This window comes from Cyprinodon tularosa, unplaced genomic scaffold (genome assembly GCF_016077235.1).
Source record: "Cyprinodon tularosa strain WSP-4 unplaced genomic scaffold, ASM1607723v1 ctg192, whole genome shotgun sequence".
Lineage (NCBI taxonomy): Eukaryota > Metazoa > Chordata > Actinopteri > Cyprinodontiformes > Cyprinodontidae > Cyprinodon > Cyprinodon tularosa.
The window spans coordinates 1,448,518-1,471,411 of record NW_024038688.1 but is presented as its reverse complement, the minus strand read 5'-3'; the positions used below and the strand labels follow the sequence as shown (position 1 = coordinate 1,471,411).

Sequence of the window (22,894 nt, the reverse complement as noted above, 5' to 3'; positions counted from 1 at the left end):
TCAAACATATTTCAGTAAAAAAAAAAAACTCGACTACAACTTTGTGAAACTAAACTGAACTACTATGTACAAAGAGGAAAGGAAAACATGGTTTTTAAGAGGCTCTGAAGGTTCAGAGTCCATCACTACATCCAGATTTAGAGTCTGCTTGGTGCTTTTTAACTGGATTAATTGAAGCTATGTTTTAACTTTTAAACACTGTTACGTTGGTTGAAAATGATTATTTCAGTTCTATTTGGATTCAGTCAAAGAAAATGTAGGTATATCCCCTATTAATTTCTTCTATTTATGCATCATTGTTCCTTCACATGCCTGTTGTGTATTGTCCCATTTTTGAGTGTCCTTTAGTACTTCCTGGTAATTTATGTATTTACACCCCTTGGCAACGTATCATGGAATTTCAGCATGTAATCCTGAAGGGTTCAAGTTTTAACATTAACTCGTGTCATTTAGGTGGGTGGAGGGTGTCAAAGGTGGATAGCAGCAGTGATTTCATTCCAGCATGGATATAGGAGCATGAAGTAGGGATGATGCAGCATGTAAGGTACGTAAAATGAATGAAAACATGTTTTAATTAATAAAAGATATTTAACAGGTAATATAAAGCTAACGGTTCACTCATATAAATAGCTGATGGTAAAGGATTATCTGCTATCTTTACAAACACCTTGTGTCTCAAGTCTTGGCTCTGCTTTTATTCTATCCTCCATAGGTTTGATCTCTAGATGGTTGCTTTGTGAAATTGTCTAATAAATCTGAACATGTAGATCTGTTAAAAAATAAAACTTTTCTTGTGATTCAAAAGTCTAAGGTCCAAAGTTCAGATGAAGTAATTATAAACCCTTACTGTGTTGCAGTAAAAGAGATTGCAATAAAAACGATAGGAGAGTAGTAGACCAGCTTTGACATTTTTCCTTTAGAAATTGTACTAAACAGAGTTTAAGCCTATTTCACTTTAATTAATTCATTTAAATTCAGTGTATTTATATAAACTGAGTTGAATATACATTAATTCACAACACGTCATCTCAAGGCACTTTATAGTTCACCAGATCATCCAGTCAAATTGCTTCAATGTTTTCTATCTAAGGAAAACCGGTTGATTGCATCAACTCTTGTACTCGAATGCAATGCCTCATGGCTGCATGGCTACTGTTCGCTACCCTAAGACGACAGCTAAGAGTCCTAAAAGATGATCTGAGAAAAAAATATTGTCATGATCTGCACCTGTTAGGGTTTTCTGTTTTTGATTGTTGTATTTAAGTCTGTATTTTCTCTTTTTGCATTTTCTTTTCCTATTGTTACCCTGTTGCTTGAATCTCCCTGGTTTTCCTGTATTGTATCCTTTTCATTAAATATTCCTTCACCAACATGCACCTACTTATATCTTGCTTCTACTTCAGGCATTCAATGCCCCAAATATTGTAAATGGAACTAAAAATTCAAAGGGGCAAGTTACCAGGCATAGATAGAACCACCATCTTCCATTACCTCAGTCAGAAGGTGGACAAGAACTCATGCCAAGCTTTGGATTAGGAGGCCATTTTAGGGTTCATGGCTGTCCATTTTTCCTTCCAGAACTGGTCCTCATGGCTCAACCTCTTCTCTCCTTCCTGAGAGCAGGATATTGTTAATGCAGAGAAGATGCCAGCATAAATGACGACAGCTGACCCAGCCATGCGTTGACACATCCCCAGCCTGCATCTCCTCATTTCCAGTCCAAGTTCCAGAGACATCGTCATCATTCTTCATGACAGTGGCTAAATCTACTCTTTGCAACCTAACCACAGCCCAGGCCTGCATCGCCTTCACAGGGCCTCCGTAAGCCTGCTCCATATCTGTGTGTCCCCAGTGTTCTCCACAACCCCTTTGTGGTCTCCAGACTTCTCTTGTCCAGTCTATCTGTTTTTTTAGGCCTTTTTGGTCTCATCTGAGCTTCTTTTTTTATCTCCAAGCTTCACTCAAGATGTACACCAGGAGCCCTTTCATGGTATCAAAATTATTATAGAATTGCTTTGCAGCCTCTTGGCTTCATCCTAGCCCCTTTTAGTGTCCAAGCTTCACTCGAGCTCCTTTGCAAGGCAAAGCAAGGCAAGTTCATTCGTAAAGCCGAATTCAGTACAATGATAACTTAAAGTGCTTTACATGACATAGACAGTAATATAGATGTTGAATAAAATCAGAGTAAAATCAAATGAAGATTAAAACATGATAAAATCAGGTAGTAAAACAAATAAAACAATTGGACCACAACCTTATAATAATACCTCAGTTATCAGTTTAACTTCAACAGTCAAAGGCAGCTCTAAACAAATGGGTTTCTAACTTTGACCTAAAAAAACTCAGGTTTTAAGCTCTTTTCCAGTCTTCTTGGAGTTTGTTCCAGGTCAGTGGAGCATAGGAACTAAATGTTGCTTCTCCATGTTAGGTTCTAGTTCTGGGTGGACAGACTAGGCTGGAACTAGGAGACTTGAGTGGTCTGGGAAGTTGATCCACTGATAACAGATTTGTTATTTATGATGTTGCTGATCTATCCAGTGATTTATAGACCAACAGAAGAATTTAAAGTGCATTCTGTGAGCTATAAGGAGCCAGTATAAGGACTTCAGAACCGGGCTGATTTGATCTAATTTCTTAGCTCTAGTGAGGACAAGGGCAGCAGCGTTTTGGACCAGCTGCAGCTGTCTGATGGACTTTTTAGGTAAACCTACAAAGACATTGTTGCAATAATAAATTCTACTATAAATACATAAAAATATAGCTCACAAGAGGTGATACTAATCATATAATCCCTAAATTATATCCAAATAAAATATTTAATTCATTTCTGTTTATTTTTAGATAAAGAGCCCAATGGAAAGTTATATAGATATTGAATATTTCTCTTGCATAGTTCTTGTTTCTATCTATTTAAATATCATTTAAATGTTTCCTTGTAGTGTCAATACAACTTTTTCTCTGTTTCCTTTAAAACATTTTGGTTAGCATATTCATTCGGTTGAGGTCTGGATTGCCATGGTATTACTAGGCAACTATGCAGGTTCCCCCTATAATTTTTTTTAAATCAAAACCCTGTGAATTTAAATCTTCATTGACCCCAAGCAGTGGTAACCGAGGGATAAATTCACAGAAATAAAGCCAAAACTGCCAAAGTAGAAAGAATAATGCTTTTATTTGCTTTTTTGCAGCAATGAAGATTTAATAGATTTGTGTTTAATGCATAATTCATAGTAGATCAGAACGTGTTTACTTTGGAATGGGAACCTTGTATGTTTAAAACCATTCCTTTATTGTACATTTTGTTAGCTTGTCTCCAACTGGAATTGATCTTGACCAAATGTCCCAATTCAGCCAAATAAACTACAAAAGCTTAGAGGAAATCATTCAGCAGCTAATTTCCTCCTCCTGCTGACTTGATCTTCTACCCACAGCTTTTTTAAAGAAAGTTTTGCCTGTCATAACGTCTGATTTGACTCTGATAATAAACACGTCTCTTCTGTCAGGTTTTTTCCCACAGTCCCTAAAAACAGCAAAAATCAAACCACTGCTGAAAAAGAACAATTAAGACAAACTACTACTCCAGAACTACAGGCCCATATCAAACCTCCCCTCTATCAGTAAGATTATTGAAAAAGCTGTGTTTCAAAAATTAAACACTTTCTTAGATATGACCAGCCGCTTTGACGTGTTCCAGTCAGGTTTCCGTGCTCTCCACAGTACAGAGACCGCCCTTATCAAGGTGTTTAATGACATCCATATAAATACAGACTGCGGAAGAACCACAGTGCTGGTACTATTGGACCTCAGTGCAGCATTCAATACTGTAGATCACTCCATCCTGTTAGAGCGCCTGGAAAACTGGGTCGGCCTCTCTGGTACAGCTCTCAACTGGTTTAATCCTACTTAAAGTACAGGGACTTTTTTGTATCAGTAGGCAACTTTACATCAGAGATGACAAAAATCATATGTGGGGTTCCCCAAGGGTTGATCCTGGGTCCCCTCCTTTGCAGATGTAGCACTATTTCTCTGTCTTTTAAACACATTTTCCTTTTTCATTTCTTCATTAAAATCTCTAGTTCCAGAGGAGTGAAATAGGCACTTCCTGTTCCATGTGGTGACTCTTCAGATCTGGGCGGATAATGGCTTTTCATACTTGCTATACACCTGCTCAACTCTGAGTGGAGCAACTTAGAGTTGATTAAACTAATTCAGAGCAGCCATTGTGAAATCGACCTTAGGCTAGATCAATTTAGAGTTGGGCATTTAAATCTGAGTTTGTTAAACCTGCTTCGTGAAACTGTCATTGTTCAGAAGGCATTTAACTGTTGAAACACAACTTTTTCATAATTTTACTGATGAAGGGGAGATGTGAGATTGCCCTATAGTTCTGCAGGATGAATTTGTCCAAGCTTCTGTTTTTCAACAATGGTTTGAAATTTACTGTTGTTTAAGGCCTCGGGTAAAACAACCCACATGAGGGATGTGTTAATTATTTGAATCAAACCAGCCTCTGAAACAGGTAGAACCTGCAGAAGGAAGATGAGCTAAGATGTTGAACAGTTTCTTCTAAATTTACAGTTTATTTGACACAATTGTGGCATTTTAAACTCCTACTTTTAAAAAGTATTATAGTCTAACAGAAAACAATAAATGTCTCAATGTTTGTATTATCATTTTCAGAACGATTTGGTCCATATTTTCACTGTTGGAATTTCCATTATTTCATCTGTATATTTCAGGTAAATTCTGAATCTAAAACTGTGAACTGCTGATTTAACACCATGGCTACAGGATTATCTGGTGAGTCCACAAGATAAACTATGATTGTTATTAATGTATTTGATATTAATGTTATTCCCATGAAATAATCTGTTAGTCTGTCTGCCTGTATACCCATCTATCTAGATTGTCTGTAACTGTACAATAGATGATAGATAAAAATGTCACTATTTTTTTTTCAAAAATATCCTGCATTATAAGGATACTACTGAAGCTACAAAAAAACTTCCTGTCAGACACGTCTCCAACCATTTTGCTGAACAATAAAAGTTCCTTTAGATATTACAACAAATCAAGTGTCTCCACCACACTATGGTTATATTGATATGAGGTGCTTTTATGGCTATAAATCAAACTTTGACTGGAGCCACTCCTGACTTGTAGAACATTTTATTACATTGCTGTACTTCTACATTGATAAGATGTTACTTTCTGCTGTGCCATTGTATCAATACTACTAAACCAGGGGTCTTCAACATTTTCAAGGCCGAGGACCTCCAAACTGATTACCCCTAATTACATATATTTTATAAAATTGTGTTATATTAAACTAGTCTTATATTGCAATGTGTAAATGTACCTTGTTATTGGGCATTCAATACCAAGACACTCAAATAATACACAAGTTCATATATTCATGTTTTTATTTTAAAATTGCGAGGTACAGTAGTAGGGTGGCCATGCCACGGCCATTTATAAACATATAAAAACAAAATAAACTGATACCTGCCAAGATCAACAATGTTTGTGAATTGCATGTAATCATGCATTAAAGCTACTCAAATTGACATTTTAAAAACATAAATGTGGAAATGAAAATTAGTGATACTTTTTAGTGCCCCTGGCATGCATAAACATACCTGTCATATTGCATGCAATGCTATACTATTAACACAACTGACAGATTCATGTTTTAATTTTAAACATATATGTAGTATGGGCAGTGAATCCTCAAACCATCTATGGATGGAATACATACTCCCACATTAGTGAGATATCTGACCCTGATGAGTAGCACACAACCTATCTAACCTTGGATGTATGGATGTTGTCAGGCAGAGAGTCACATCAGCCTCAGGCTGCATTCTTGACCTGTATTTGTTTTTCAGGTAGGTGATTAAGGAAAATCCACCTTCACAAAAATATGTTGTAGCAAAGGGCAACAGGCTCATCATGGCTTTTGCTGTGGTTTTGTTGTGGAAAGTTTTTATGGCAAGATATCCAAAACTGGGTGAGTGGATAAGTTTCATATAAGTTTCTGATGCTGTCAGTGGACAGTTCCATGAGCTGATCCTGATCCATGTCACGGTCAGTCCTTCGCCGTCTGCTGCATTGTCTCTGAATGGAAACTGTATTCATGTCTTGTCCCTGCGCCAGGAGTCGGCCTCAAAAAATTAGTTCCTAAATTGCCCATGGAGTGCCTCCAAGTGCTCAAGAATCACATGTGTTAAAGGGCATGAGAGCTCAGAAGAATCTCCCAGCTCATCCATTGATGTAAACATGGAAAATATGCCCTCGTTCCTTCCGTTTTCTGATTTTTTTAATTTTTTATGAAGCCTTTCATCCTGTCATACAGCTGAAAGGCATGTGTGCTGCGACCTTGCTTAGAACTGTTAAGTTTATTCAGCTCAGCAAAAATGTCAGCAAGATATACAAGTTTGGTGATCCAAACATTGTTGATAAAAAGTGTTGCTCTCCCCAAAGGGGGATGGAGGGAGGGGTGTGTAATAAATTGAGGGGAGGAAGTGGCTGGGAGAATTATTTAGGGGGGGTGGGGGAGCTCTGGTTGGGTGGCCTGTGGAAATCCTGTGGCTTTTGCTGGGGGTGATCTGGTCTGGGTGCGGGATGGGGAGCTGGGCCCGAAGCAGGAACCAGATGGGTAGGTGTAGCGGTGGCGATTTTTAGGTTCACTTATCGGATCATCCGATAACCCCGGGACCGACTACCGGTGCCGTGGGGTCCTTGGTCTTGGGATCGTTGGATATGAGTGTTATGTGTGAATGTGTGTCCTCGTTTTGTTGTCTCATTACTGCTGCTTACAGAGTCTGTGTGGTGTGAGCGGAGGCACTAGGGTGGGAAGGCATGATTGAGACTGGGTTTTATTTTTTTTCCAGGTTGGGGTCTGAACTGCCCCCTCTCCCAAACACATCTCAAGTCTCCGTCAAGTGTGGAGCCAATTTCCCCCACCCTGCTCTCTCTCCGCTGGCTGGTGCCTGGGCTCGCCGGTGCACTGGTGGAGCTCAGGGTTTGGGGGTGGATGCCCGGGTCGGTACTGACTTATTCCTGGCAGCTTCTCAGTAGGGCTTGGCCAGCCGGAGCCCGAGATTGGGGCACCCCTGGGGCCTTGGATACCTGGGGCCCATGGCCAGATTCACTTTGGGGTGACTGGCTGCCGGCGGAGCCCGGGGACTCATCCTTGCGGCTCCTGAGGCTCCTTTGTTGCGGTGGCTGGGGGACTTCCTCAGGGCTGTCTCTCCTCCTCCCTTGGTGTGGGTCGGATTTCCTGGGCTGGCCCCTCCTTAGCGCCTTCGCTCTTGGGGTTCCTTTGGGCGTCTGGGGCTTTGGGTCTCCCGGCGCTGGCCTCACAGCCACAACCACTATTGAGCATTTTATCTGTGGATAAACTTTACATGCACAAGTGCAATTTCACAAACAGCTACAGGTGCTTGGTTCCAGGTCCTTAAAGGGTAACGCCATTTTTTTTTTACATTAGGCCCTTGATTTCATATTAATACATCAGGTTCTACTCACCCATATGAGTTTAGTGTCATTTGGAGCCGTTCTGAAGATATTCAGTTAGGTTATGTCCAAGTAAAGTCTTCCTATGGGCAAGGACTTGAAGACCCAAACTAAACTGTTTATAATTTATTCTTTATGGTACGCCAGCATGCATAACATGTAGGCGAATCACTGTCCCCCACACATCCGCGGGTATATTTTTTATATTTTTTAAAAACAAAGCGGAGTGTGTATGACGACATCTGCACGCATGACTGGAGTTGTAACAGTCAGGCGGCTACGTTCTACCCCTTCTATTTCGGCTAGCTAATCTGAATTGTTCAATTCCATTTCTAGAGCTAGATCATCTGTGGTAGCAGCTCTAGACATCTTCCAGGCATGTGAGTAAAACTAGCAGCAGTTCAGCGGACAGGATGAATGAATGGTAGCCGCTATTTCATCCAAAATCTGTTGGGCTCATTTTGGCATCAAGACAATTATTTTATTGCCATATCGCCACACACTGTTAAAAAAGGAAAAAAAAAAGAAGAGTGCAGCCAGCTCTGGGCACTTTAGGAGAAGTAAGAACTCCCTAATAGACTTGTGTAATTCTCCTTTTTTTTTGGTGTAATTCTAACACATGTGCCAATACTGTTCCGCGTGAATGCCAGTGCATCTCAGTATGGTACAGTAGCCCAGTCTGCTCCCCTCTTTCCGTAAAAGTTCAAAAAAATATCCGCTGGACTTGGTTTCCAAGATTTGAAGACCTTTCGCTACCTCTCCAGGAAGCTTTCTCAATTCAAATGTCTGGATCTGCAGTGAGTTTGAGTCTTTATAGAGACAAGGCCTTGTATTGCTTGGAAACATGCAAATGAAAACCGATGAATGAGTCGTTTGGTTCCATTGTTAGCCTGTAATATCTAAACCCTAGTGCCCCCACTCACGACACACAGACTATTTTAAGTACAGATGATTTACATTAACCACCTTTGAAGTTTTTTTCTAACTATCACATCAGCAAATGATAGTTTAAATATGTTAATAATTAGTTTTTCATTCCTTCTGTTCCAGACAAAATACCACAAATGAGACGGAGGAGCAGCAAGCGCCTTCTCCCTCCCAAAAGTAAGTTTAGAAACACTCCATATTGTGTTCACTCCAAAATATTTGCATGAATTATAAATGTCAGAGAGGCAATAAACAAATTCATTCAAAGTTTTCAACAAATTAAATACACTTTATCTCTCTGGACACTCTTAGCTCACGTGTTTCAGGGGTCTGTTTCATGAAGGAGGTTTTCTGTAAACTCTTTAAGTTTTCTAAACCTAAAATCAGGTAAACTGTGTCTTTTCCATTTCAGATATAGAGTTTACTCAACCTCTGTTTCAGTCACCATAGTAACATTTTCCCCACAGCTAACCTGTTTGGTAGCATGTTTTAAGTAAACTCAGAGTGTCCTCTGTCTCCTCTCTCCTTACAGCCAATCATATTGTTGTCCTGATGTTGTCAGATTGTTGTCGTATTTTTGTGCATTAAAAAAAAAATCACTAGGTCATAAGTTTTAAAAACAAATATTGCATGTTCGTTTGACTTTATTTTTAGGGAGATGATTCTAAAACTCAGTTGACAGGATATGAGATTTATTTATGTTTGATTTGTTTAATATGAGCAACATGCATATCATTTTATTTTTACAGCACATGATGATTTACTAAAATTACTCTTAGATTACACTTACACAGAATAATTAATTCTATAGGGAGAAAAGGAATTACTTTAGGGTTAGGGTTAAGATTAATAACAACCTACTGAGTTTTACTGGCAAAATCTGAAGCCCTTCTATGGGACTGATAACCGCTATAACATCTGAAGCGTCCACAAATAGCCACTTACTATTTACTGTGTGATGAAAGACAGAATCAAAGTTAGAACCCATTACATGATGAACAGGTTCCATCTATTAGAACATTTTTATTCTTCATCATCTCCTGCTGCCAGATGATTTCACCTAAATAGATACGTTGAACCACTACCATTTAAGAAATAACTCAGTAATGTTATCATGGTCACAACATGACAAGACATTTTGATATGTATTTGTTTTACTGAATATGTATTCCTGATAAAAAAAAAAAAAAAAACTTTTTATCCTTGTCAAAATAACCATTTTAAACAAAATGACAATCTTCAAGTCTAGAATAAACATTTTGTATGTCTAGAAATTAATTTCTGCTCCCCCTATTTGTATGGTTACTGGTCTCCATTTGTATTATTTTGACTATGGAGAAAAGTATTTTAGATATCATAGATACATATTCAGCCAAGTTGATAAATGTCAAAACAGCCACTTAAAATGTGTTAACAATCTAGATATATAAAACTTTATTCTAACTAGTATCAATTTTTACTTTCTGAAATTCAGTTTCTGCTGCAAAAATGTAATTTAGAAAATATATTATTACAGTTCAGTCTAGGAATGTGATTTTGCTCAGGAACAATCTTATTTTAGTGATCTACAGATGGGACAACAGAGAAGAGAGTGCTTTTAATAAATGTAAAAAACGGCCATTTCATATTAACTTAATACTACTTACTGTGGCACTGTTTCTGTCTTTTACACAAATCCAGATTTCCTGATCCATCACACTTGGTCAACTGAGTTTATTTTGATTGAGTTGATCAGTTATGGTAACTTCTCATGTGATTTCTTTTCAGTGGCAGAAGTTCGGCTTATTCTGCTGGGGGAGAGCTGGTCAACAAGGTGTGAAATCGCAAATATTATTATGGGGACAGTTGCCTTCAAAACAGAGGAAAACCCAAATTTCTCCTGTAAACACACTACAACTATCCAGAAGACAAAAGTAGTTCTGATAAACACTCCAGATCTGCTTTTTCTGAAGATGCCCGAAGAAAGACTTAAAGAACACATAGATCATTGTGTGAGGCTCTCTGATCCTGGGCCTCACTTGTTCTTACTGGTTGTTCAGATGGAAAGCTTCATGGAGGAAAAAAAGAAGAGTTTCTACAGGATTCTTGAACTCTTTAGTGATCAGTCATTCAATCATTCGTTGGTTCTAAAACTGAAATTAACACAGAGGGTACCAATTACAAATGAACCCTTAGAGGAACTGATCAGAAGATGCCAAAAGAACTCACATATTTTAGATTACAAGAACATCAATGGCTTGCTGAACACCATTGGTGACATTTTAGAGATGAACAATGAAAAGCATTTAAAAGTGAACCATCCCAGCATCAAACAGAAAGAAGATTATTCAAGTTTGGTTTCTACAACTGGTAAGTCTTGCAAAGAATCCTGTCTTGTATTACTTTATTACATTTTTTTGCTGGTTGAATCAGTCAATTTATACAAGATCAGAATATTCATTTATTTAATATTACCAGACGCAATGAAGATATCAGAGCCTGGAGTTAATTTTCTTAAGACATCCCTGCACTTCACAATGTATTCATGTATTCATATTGCAATTGTTTACTTATTCCTAAAATTTAAATTAAATGGTTTTATTAGGTACTTTGGTCTTATTTTACCAAGAACAAATACACCTAAATGTTTTTTTTTTCTAGTTTATACTATGTTACAAAAGAAGGCCTTACTATTTCCAACTGATAGTAAATGAAGTACAGCTAGGTAAGGTAATGCAAGGAAGGGCAAGTTTATACAGCACATCTTAGTGTTCAGATAATATAATAATGAGACAAAGTGCTGTACATAAGAAAGAAAGTACACTGCAGTGGCATAGAGCCAAGATGGCAAGTTAAAAAGAATAAAAATTAAATGTTACAATAATTTATATTAACTACTAATGTTTAGATGGCAAAGTCAAAGACCACGCTTAACAAATACAGTTTTAATTTGTTTTATAGCAACCAAAGGTTACAGATTTCTGTTATTATTTCTTTATTCAAGATTAGTGGAGCATCCAAACTAAAAGTTGCCTTATCCATTTTTAGAGGTCTTCTGTGGCAAGCCATACAGCTTACATTTATGAAAAGAAATAAGCATTCCTTAAAAAAAGGTACTTATTTTGGTGTATAACCCAAATAAGAATATCAGATACATAATTTAAAAATTAGATTAAAGCGAACAATTTTTCATGGGTATCAGCACTCTCCATTATTTGTAGGAACCTTAGAGATGCTGAAAGAGTAGATCCAAGAATGAAAACAAGTCTACAATGAATTCTGGAGCCAAACCATTCAGTGATTTATAGACTAACAGAAGTATTTTATATATTATTCTCTGAGATATGAGGAGCCAGTGGAAGGACTGTAGACTGAGGCTGATGTTCTCCACTTAGTTCCAGAAAGCAACTTTGTGAGAGCAAAGCAAAGTCTAGTGTGGATAAACCTGACTGTCCTGATCTCAACCCCATAAAGCACCTGTGGGATGAATTAGAGCTGACAGCAGGTCCTCCTTGTCCTGTATCAGTGTGTGACCTCACAAATCTGACTCATGAAGAATGGTCATAAATTACTGTAAAATCCCTCCTGAGCCTTGTGGACAGCATTTATAGAAAAGCTGATTGATTATTGAAGCTGTTCTAGCTGCAGATTGCGGCCCGACTTCAAAATGATCCCCTATTGATGAGGAATGGGATGTTACTAAACCTCATATGTGAGTCAAGGCATGTAAGGGAATACTTTTGGCTTTAGAGGGTATCTCACATGCAGGGGCTATCTAGAAAAAATTGTACATCCCACAAAATATGACAATTTTTTTTTCTAAATAATACTGAATATATGCCATTTATAACATATGTTGAACGGGGAGATTTTGTACAATTGCATATTTTAACTCAATTGAATATTTTATATAATTATATAACTGTACATCTTTTTTACCATCTTCAAAAATATAACTTCTGAATGGACTGTTTCCACTAATTTCATTGTTGCAATGTTTGTTTTATTTTACAGGACGAGTCTCATATATCAGGATTTTGCTCTTAGGAAAGACTCAATCAATCAAGACAAGACTCTCTAGCTTCATCATTGAGAAAAAAGATGTAAAGTCACCAACATTTTCTTTAGCTAGGCAAGATGATCATGGAGTTTGGAATGGAAAGTTGTTGTCTGTGATGAAAACTCCAGAACTTAATTCTGAGAAAGTCCCAAAAGAGGAACTAGAAACTTGCATTAGTCTTTGTCCTCCTGGACCAAATGTCCTGCTGCTCTTAGTGAATCCTTCAGACTTCAAAGAGAAGGACAGCAGGTTTCTGAAGGCCACCCTGAGCTTGTTTGGGGAGAATGTCTTCAAACACTCAATGGTCATCATAACTGAGAAAGAGAATGAAACCACTTTTGCCTTAAATTCATTAATCAGAGAATGTGAAGGTAGAAAGTACAGCCTGACCGAAAATGATCACCAGAAATTAATGATGAAGATTGAAGATATTGTGAAAAAAAACAAAGGTTTTCTTACCATCACTGAGGATACAGAAATATTGAAATGGGAACAGACCCTGCCTTGTGTCAACCTGGTGGTGTGTGGGAGAAAAGGAGCAGGGAAGACATCAGCAATCAAGGGCATATTAGACCAAACAGAGCTTAGTTCAGCCTCCAAGATATCAGAGTGTGTTAGAAACCAGGGAGAGGTTCAGGGACGCTGGGTTTCTGTGGTGGAGCTGCCTGCATTGTATGGAAAAGCTCAGCAGGAAGTGATGGAGGAATCATTCAGGTGTATCTCCCTCTGTGAACCTGAGGGTGTCCATGCTTTCATCCTGGTCGTTCCATTGGGTCCCCTCACTGATGAAGACAAGGGAGAGTTAGAGACCATCCAGGACACATTCAGCTTCAGGGTCAATAAAAACACAATGATTCTGTTCACTACAGATTTAGATCCTAAACAGCAAGAAGTGGTTACATTTGTTGAGCGAGATGAAGCGGTCCAGGAGCTCATCCAGACATGTGGAGGAAGATTTGTTGTTGTTAAAAGTCGGGACAGGAAGGAGTTTTCCACTGTGATAGATTATGTGGAAAAAATGAGACAGGAAAGCTACAAATCAAAAACCCTGGCTGAAACCTACAAGGATAAAGTCATAAAACAAGAGAAAAATATAATCAAACTTAAAGGACAGCTTTCAAACCAGACACCAACAAAGGATTTCATTGGTAGGTACTACTAAAGACTTTTAACCTACATAATGGATCAATAGTTATAAAAACACAGTCTTATTTGGATTTTGGAGCACTTGCAAAAAACAATATCAATTCCACCCAAATCTAATTCCACCCCCATTACAGTATTTACAGTAATATATTTTTGTACTCCAAACAACCTTAGATCACTTCACTTCATAAATATGGTTAGAGTTGGTCTCCAAATGCATAAGGGTGAACTATTTTAGTGGTAAAGTAATTTATGATGCCTTTAAAGTTTCATTTCTTGGCAAGCTGATACTCTTTAAACAGCATCGCCAGATCACTGAGCCTTTCTTGGGACATCCAGTAACTGGCACAGGTACTTTTTTTTTATTATCTTGATTTAACTGATGATGACTGCAGATATATGTATATATTTAGTTACTGTAATAATAGGTATTTTTCACACAAATATTTTCTGAAAAATTAATTCTTCCTGTATTATAATGGTCAAAATGTAAATTTTGGGCCCCCCTTCTGTCCAGGGCCTGGGACAATTGACCCCTTTGTTACCCCCTGTCAGCGGGCCTGTTGGGCACAATTCGAAAATTCCCTACTTATTGCCTACCTGATGGTTCCTGTATACAGCAGGTTACCTTCTTTAGTGTGCTTCAAGGCAGCAGTGGCTACAATGTAGTTTAACACACACAACACAAATAGAAACGCAACACTATTGGTTTTGCTCCCATTTTTTATTAGATGTATTCAAAGTTCTATAACCTTTTCCACTTTCATAATATAACCATTTCCCTCATCTGTTCCTGTTTGGCTGTGACTCCATCCTTGAGAGAAATATCAGCTGTGCTGCTGCCATCAACACCTTTATTTATAGATGTTGTAGATCGGCTTGTTTTTCAGTGTCTGCGATGGAGTGGTGACCTGTGCAGGGTGTACCCGCCTCTCGCCCTTTGACAGCTTGAAATAGCACCCCTCGCGACCCCACTTGGGATTGGGCGTGTTTGAAAATGGATGGATGGATGTTTTTCAGTGTAGTCCTGTTTCTCTGACTGTGACTAACTGGATGTGCTCTCTTTATCCTCTGACATGGGAGCTGGCTCGGAGTTTGTCTGCCTGGCTGTGTGTTTCCTTGATGGGCCCGTCTTTAACAGTTGCTTTTTCTATGTCTGCTTCTGTCTCCTTGAACCCGTCCGCCTCAGCAGATGGCGGCTGGAAAGTGCCTTGAGATGACGTGTTGTGAATTGGCCCTATAGAAATAAACTTAATTGAATTGAAATATTGTTCACAAATCAATCTAAAACTGTGATAGTGAGCACTTCTCCTTTGCTGAGATGATCCATCAAACCTCACCGTTGTACCATATCAAGATGCTGATTAGACACCATGATTAGCGCACCGGTGTGCCTTAGACTTTCCAAAATAAAAGTGTTTGGAGTGTTTTTTGTCATGCATTACCTTTTTACATTTGCTGAGGATTTAACTATTTACAGCAAATGTAGGATACTGTTGGACAGAGATTTATTTATTCCATTCAAATAGCAAACTGATCTTATAATAGACATGCAAAGTAAACTTATCTGTAACCCTTTTCTATTACAGATGAGGAGGAGAAGCTAAACACGGCATGTCTCAGGATTGTTCTGATTGGAAAGACCGGCTGCGGAAAAAGCTTATCAGGAAACTTGGAGGAGACTATTTTGAAGCCAAGCCAGCCCAACATTCAGTCACAAAGCGTTGTCAGAAAGCCCAGGGTGAAGTTGATGGCCGTCCCGTGGCTGTGGTCGACACTCCAGGCCTGTTTGACAACACTTTGTCCTACGATGAAGTTCAGGAAGAGATGTTGAAATGTATGAGTCTTCTTGCCCCAGGACCACATGTCTTTCTGCTGGTGTTACAGATTGGAAGGTTAACAGAAGAGGAGAAAAAGACATTAACACTGTTAAAGGAAGGCTTTGGGAAAAAATCTAAGGACTTTACTATCATCCTCTTTACACATGGTGATAAACTGGAACATTATCAGAAATCTATTAAAGAATACATTGAAAAGGATTGTGACGAGTCCTTCAAGAGGCTAATTGAGGACTGTGGAGGAAGATATCTAGTTTTTAATAATTACAATCAACAAAACCGTGCACAGGTCACAGAACTGATCACCAAGATTGACAACATGGTAAAGAATAATGGCGGCAGCTGCTTCACCAATGACATGCTGCAGGAGGCTGAAGCAGCGATACGAAAAGAAATTAAGAAAATTCTGAAGGAAAAAGAAGAAGAGATGCAGAAAAAGATTGATGAACTAATAAAAAGTCATCAGAAAGAAAAAGATGAAATGGAGAAGCAAAAAATAAAAGCTGAACAAGAAATGAAAGAAAAAGATACAAAAATAAAGGAAATTGAGAAAACCCTCCAAAAGGCTAAAGAAGATCAGAAGAAAGAACAAGCAAGGAGACAAGAAGAAGAAAGGAGACTGAAAATTCAGAGCGAGGAATGGGAGAAAAAAATTAAAAAATCTAAATCACCCGTTGGGATGGAGAGACATAAATCAATGCGAAAGAAACACGAGGCCTGGGAGAAAGAAGTGAAAATGTTAAAGGAGAAACACAAAAAAGAAGATGAACAGAAACAAGAGCAGGAGAGAGAACTGAGAAAGAAGTATGAGGAGCTGAAACAAGATTATGATAAACAAAAACAAGAAAATGATATCAGAAAACAGATGGAGGCAAAGTACAAAGATGAACTGGAAGAGAAATATAAGAAGAAAATTGATAAACTCAGAGAAAAATACGAGGGAGAAGCCAGAAAGAAAGCTGAGGAATTCAATGAATTCAAAGAAAAATACAGTCGAGAACTTGAAGCACAAAAACAAGGGCATGAAATACAGCTTAAAGAAAAAGATAGCCAGTATGATGTGCTAAAGGCCCTGAAAGAGGTCACCGAGAAGGAAAGCAGAGCAAAGCACCACAGGCAAATCGTTGACTTGGTGAAATGTGTCACCAGAAAGAAAGAACATCTCAGAACAATCAAGGAAATGCTGACAAGACATGAAGAGCAAATAAAAAAAGGGAAAAATACTCAGGAAACTGAAAACCTGCAGAAATTTCATGAGCGAGAAATAGAGGAGTTGATTCAGAAGCTTCTGGATCACGAAGATCCGAAGTCACCCTGTTCCATTTCATGAGACACATCCAAACCTTAATACCGATTCAACTTGCTCATTAGAGCAACAAGAAAAGAACCAGCAGGTACTATCCGTTCCATGTTTTACCTGAGCTGTAAGTTCTGCAGAAAAACAACATGGAAAAAAGTTACAGTGTTCAGCAGATTTCTGCCTCTTCTTCATTCCGTTGAGTCAAAATGCTCATAACTGCATCGTTGGTCTTTAGCAAGTGTTAATAAACTGTGATAAGATCTAAAATCACAAAAAAAACTTTCTCCAACAATATTACCATGTAAATAGATTCTTCTGTTTAGATTTTTTTTTTTTTAAGATGTTACTTGGCAATATTTATTTTTACATGAAATCAGAATTTGTTTTCCAATCACTTATTACTTATCAATGCATAAATAAAACTAAACTCACCTTACCGTTTCTTTGGAATATTGATCTGTTTGAATATGACTTACTGACATCATTGAACTGTATATCTCAGGATGTTTGCCTTAGTGGAGAACTTTATTTGGATTTAATTTACAGACAACACATTTGGCAGATTACATAATTACAATTTTCATATTTTAGCTCAATTCCTGTCTGACTGTGGAGAACACAGAAGAAAGAAAAAAATCACAGAAGGTATCTTTGTATCCAAAACTTTCTAAATAGCATGATTCAGATAGACTCTTCTGTGGTGACAACTGAAAGACATAAAGCATTTGGTATTTCCATCTGGTGACATGGCATAACCACTCTGCAGTATAAAGATCACTTGTTGTTTTTTGGTGGTTGCTCCCTATTTTATGCCTGCTGTCCAACTATATCCATAACATATGCTCATATTAAAACTAAAAAAATGAATTAAAACTTATTTTCTGGATTGTTCTTTATCACTGCTAGTCCCAAAAATTTCAGGTTTCCCTGCAAGCTCCCCACTGCATTGTCTCCAAAAAAACCTATTACCAGTGACTGTATATGAGAATGGAGACAGGCTAAACTTAGCAATCATCAGAACAAAAGCATGTTCCAAACACTTTTCCCTGAAATATCATACCCTTTTGCAGTAATATATTGTTAAATGATAACTAAATCCTTTATTTAGGTCAACCTGATGAACAACTGGAATTAGTATATGTCTTGGTTTCTGAGCTGAGAAAAAACAAATCAGGTATTCAGCCAATTGCTGCTTTTTAGGATAATATAAAAAGGGTATAGAAGTCAGAAAATAATCAGTTTTTTTTTTTGTTTTTTTTAAATCTTCAAAAAAACAGTCACTTTCTGACCTGACCCATTTCATGTGTCTAATCCTCCGCTAGCAGTGAGCAGAGAACAAATTGCTCTGAAGTGCTGCGAATCAATTTGATGTAATTTATGAGCAGAGACGTTTGAATCTTATGTGGATTTAAAAAATGTTTATGGTGACAATGCTAGCATGATCAAACCAGACCTCCCAAGTCTCCCTGAAGTTCCTGGAGTCTCCCTGATATAGATAGTTGTTCACAGATCCCCGCGAGTCGTAAGCAGAAGTAAAGCATCAGGGAACCACCTTGATAATATATGCAGATCTCAGCATCGCTTTGCAAAGAAAAGGTCAGCATTCAACAATGTTAAAGAAGCTCTTCAAAAGAGGTGGGTCGTTTGTCTTCTTTTTCCTGTCCATCTTAAAGTTACATTTAAGGGAGAAAACCACTTATTTGAAACGCTGGAGGAAGCTTGGGCGTTCTACGAGCGCTGCTTTGCAAAATAAACAAGTGTTGCAAAATAAACATCTGGCAGACTTTTTTATTTAAATTTTTTTTTTGAGGCGAGGTGGGGTGCCCAAGATACAACAGGGATGGAGAGGATGGAATAAGATGGCAAAAAAAACCAGAGGAAGAGGAAAATGATTGTGCTAACAAATTAATGATTTATGTGTTGTGCCTGCGTACTCTGCATTAAATGCCTTGATAAAACACTATTTCAGCTTTAAAGGGATAGTTCGGGATTTTTGACATGAATCTGTATGGCATCCCCATCACCAGAGTCATGCAATCACACTGACTTACCCCTGGCAGCATCCTGTGAGCAGAGTTCTCGTCCAGCTTTGGTCAAGCCGAAAGTAGTCCGGCAGGTTTGCTAGACCCAGCGAAATAAAACATTTCTCTTCCCAAAACATTATGTGTTCAAAAGAGTGATATTTTTGCATCCCAAAAACATTGTAGTGGAAAAAGTCACACGTCGTTATCACTTGGTCCTATTTTCTCTCTGTTCGTATCAGTGCGCGTCGTCATTTTCCCCAGTAGTAAACAATCGCGAATCAAACAGGTAGGCCCTAGCTGTCAGGTCATGGTGTCGCGCGCAGTGCCATGGCAGACATAATCTCTCTTCGGATGAAACTGGGTTTATGAGGGGTTGTTACTTTTTCTCTAATATAGACAGGCTTATCTGGGTTTTTAACTCTCCTGCATCGGGGGAGTCCCTGGGGTTGTGGTCTCCCTCGATGTGGAGAAGGTATTCGAGTGGCCCAACCTATTTGCACTATTGGCTAGCTTTGGGCCCAAACTCACATAATCTGTTGTATACATCACCCAAAGCAAGTATAATCACTACCAGAACAAGGTCTAGGCTGTTTTCTTTATCCAGGGGTACCCGGCAGGGTTGTCCTCTCAGGCCGCTCCTCTTCCATTTAGCTATTGAGCCACTATCAATTATGCTTACAGTAAGTCCTCAAAGAGCTTTAAGGAAATTTATAGAAAACAGAGGGAACCTTGGCTTACCTTATACATGGACGACTTAATACTCTACATCTCGGACCCAGTATCATCTTTCTCTAACATTGTGAGATTGCTGAACGGTTTTGGTACATTCTCAGGATACATGTTGAACTTCCTAAAGGGGACTTTTTGATTTTTGCCCCTGAAACTGTCTCCTCTCCGCTGAATTTGTGTCTTCAAAAACCTCCATTTAACCTTGACACAATGTTTTTGAGTTCTATCTGGGCCTCCTGGATTTTCATGCTTGTGATTTTTATCTGCTGTATAATAAAAAAAATGAATAAGATACAATTATAATAATATAAGGCTTATGACTAGTTGTCACGATAAATTAAATTTCCGGTTCTTGCAGCCCTGTTGTACTACTGGCTGGGCGAAGTAAACATAAACAACATTGGACTGTGAGAAGAGCAAGTCCCGGATTTCTTGTTACAAGTTCAAAAGCATGGTGAAACAAAGGACAATAGTATAAATTGACTGACTCCATCCCTATGAACACAGAGAGTTGACCACAGGCCTGAATGGTTATCTGGAGGTAACGGTATCACTCACTGTATGCAGGGCCCAAAACATACTGAGCTCAAGAGTCAGCACTTGTAGGTGTGTTTCGTGGATGCTCCCCAGAGATGTTTTTAATGTTTTAAATCTGGCCACTTTCAGGGTTTAAGGATCAAAAACATCTTTTTGACTTCTGAGAAAATGCTCAGCTGTGAATTTCTCCTCTCATGTCTCTCCTGCCAGACATTTCAGATATTATAAACCTGATTTTTTATGTCATGTTTCTTTTGAAGCTTCTGTTTACAACTGCTTAGAAATGTGTCACAAAACACATTCCAGTATAAATGAAATGAGTGGCTCCCGTTCATTTTAGTATTCAAAATAGACATACAGATCCTATTACACTATTGAGTTGATGATGGTACTTAATATAACATATTTCCATTATAATCTTACAAAATACTTCAATTATGATGCAGTACACATACAACATTTAAAACAGTTCTGTATCAAGGTAGAAGAGTCTCAATATTCAATATGATCCACATAAGCACAGGATAAGATCCAGACATGCAAATAATGATTCAAACAAATACAAATGAAATTTGTATTTTATAGCTTGATTTATAAAAAAATCCACACATAAATGCAATGATTTCAAAGACCTCTAGTAATATATTAATAAGAGAAATATTGGTGTATGCACCACAAATACTTTTGAAAATCTTGTGAATATGTACATTTTGTACATCGTGCATCCCTAATATATATATATATATATATATATATTAGGGATGCACGATATTTGGATTTTGGCCGATATCCGCTATGCCGATATAAGCTGGACAAAAATAAGTAGTCATTGAAAATAGCAGTTTTGTTATCCATTTCTGACACTTTGAAAAATAATATACTCAAATATATTTTCATATGCTGATATCAAATTGATTTTTAAAAACGCGGTATCGATCTATTTTACTTTTTAAAATCTCGTGAAATTTCATCATTCTGTTACAAACTCTCGTGATATTTTGCAAATTCTTGTGAGATTTTCTTAGTAAAATAGATCGATACCGCGTCAATATATCAACATATAAAAATATGGCAACATTTCATGAATTTTCGGGGGATTTCGTAGCATAACGATGACATATAGCAATATTTCATTAGTAAAAGAGATTGATATGGTGTTTTTAAATGGCAATATATCAGCATATGAAGATATTGGGATATTTTAATGTATCAATATTTTTTCCCTCGTCTTTAGAGGTTTTTAAGTCTGCAAAAAAGAAGTTTTTGAGGAAGAAGAAGAAGTAGTATTTTTTTTTTTAGAAACTCAGAAGCTGATCAAATATCGGGTTAAATATCGGTGGGGGGGCCGATGTCCGATATTCAGTTTTAAGGCCGATACCGGTAGGGGGCCGATTATATTGTGCATCCTTAATATATATATATATATATATATATATATATATATATATATATATATATATATATATATATATATATATATATATATATATATGTATATTTACCCACATAAATATACATAAAAAGGCAATTAATAGGACTTTCAGTCTTTCAACTCTGAAAGAGGACGATTAAAAGCATGTGAGTCACTAATCTGGTTTAAATATTCAGTCTGAGCCCAGAAGAAAAAGTGGAATCCAGCCATTTTTACCACTTGCCCAAATCCTTAAAGTCAACCCCTATTAGTATATAAGTTATCACAATTTTTAAATATAAACAAACATTGATAAAAATTATGTATCCATACGATACATAATTAAGCTTTCTATAGGATAAATAATGTAAAATATATATGTGTGATTTACTTAGAGAGCAGGACCGAAAGTAGAGAGAGTTCTGAGCCAGGCTAGTATTCGAGCAGGCAGTCCTGTAACAGTTGTATTGTAAGAGGCATGAGTTGTAGCCTCAGGAATAGCAGCTGGTATTTCTAATAAACCCTGTTGGCGGTACTACCTCGACGTTGCTGCCGTAATTACAATATAGTATAAATAAAATTAAGAAAATAAAGTTTTTCAGCTGTACCATATAAAGAATAATTGCTGTTTTAAGTCCTGGGGGAAAACACCCTACTATAGGGATGTGTTTATGATTCGAATCAAATAAGACTCTTAAAAAGTGAACTCCTTCTTAATTGAACCTGTGGATAAAAGTTCAAGACAGCAGAAAGAGAGGCTTATTCCTCTGTAATGTTGTTATGATTAGCATTTTCTCTCTATGTTCTTCTTTTCCTCCAATCATATTTATAAAACTCTTCACCTTAGCCAGAGCCACCATGGCAGCACGCTCATTCAATCTTCCCACACCCACTCTATACAGGCCTGTCATTCCTTTCCACCAGCTATGTGTGTTTACTGTTTCTCTTTATTTTTCACTCGACTATCCTGTTTCAGATATACCTTATGCTCATATCACTCCCTGCTTTTTCCATAACACCAGTATTTCTTCTTTATTGAAACTTCTCAATTAACGATGCAGGTTTGGTCTGAATTTGGGTCCTAATTAAACAACCAAAATATAAAAATGCTCTCTATAGTTTACTTTTTGAACTACTTTGTGTATCTATGCAGACTTCTCAGTTGCTTCTATTGTAAAGTACTTGATTTTTTTGTGATGTTATGTTGTTTAAACAATGACTAATCTTTCTGTGCTTTTGATTTTTCTTTTGTTTCATTATTTTTTTCCATTTGTAAAATCATGGCCACCTCTTTTTTACTGACAACAGAATGCAATGAGAAATACAACTTTTTTTTTCTTCTATCATTAACTCAGCTCATCTTCCCACCCACTAAGCTCAGTGGAGGTGGTCTAACAGATGGAGATGGGCAGTGCTGTTAATCCA

At 37.6% G+C, this 22,894-nt stretch overlaps 1 protein-coding gene across 1 annotated transcript; it reads left to right on the top strand.

Moving 5' to 3' along the window:
• Positions 1–1,582: 1,582 nt before the first annotated feature.
• On the top strand, positions 1,583–17,783 carry LOC119782374 (GTPase IMAP family member 8-like). The gene is given in 7 exon segments (XM_038283323.1): positions 1,583–1,990; positions 4,740–4,800; positions 8,569–8,622; positions 10,213–10,794; positions 12,439–13,632; positions 15,220–15,300; positions 15,303–17,783. Coding segments are annotated over 6 exon segments (3,426 nt in total). The 5' UTR covers positions 1,583–1,990; positions 4,740–4,781; the 3' UTR covers positions 16,799–17,783.
• The last annotated feature ends 5,111 nt before the right edge of the window (positions 17,784–22,894 follow it).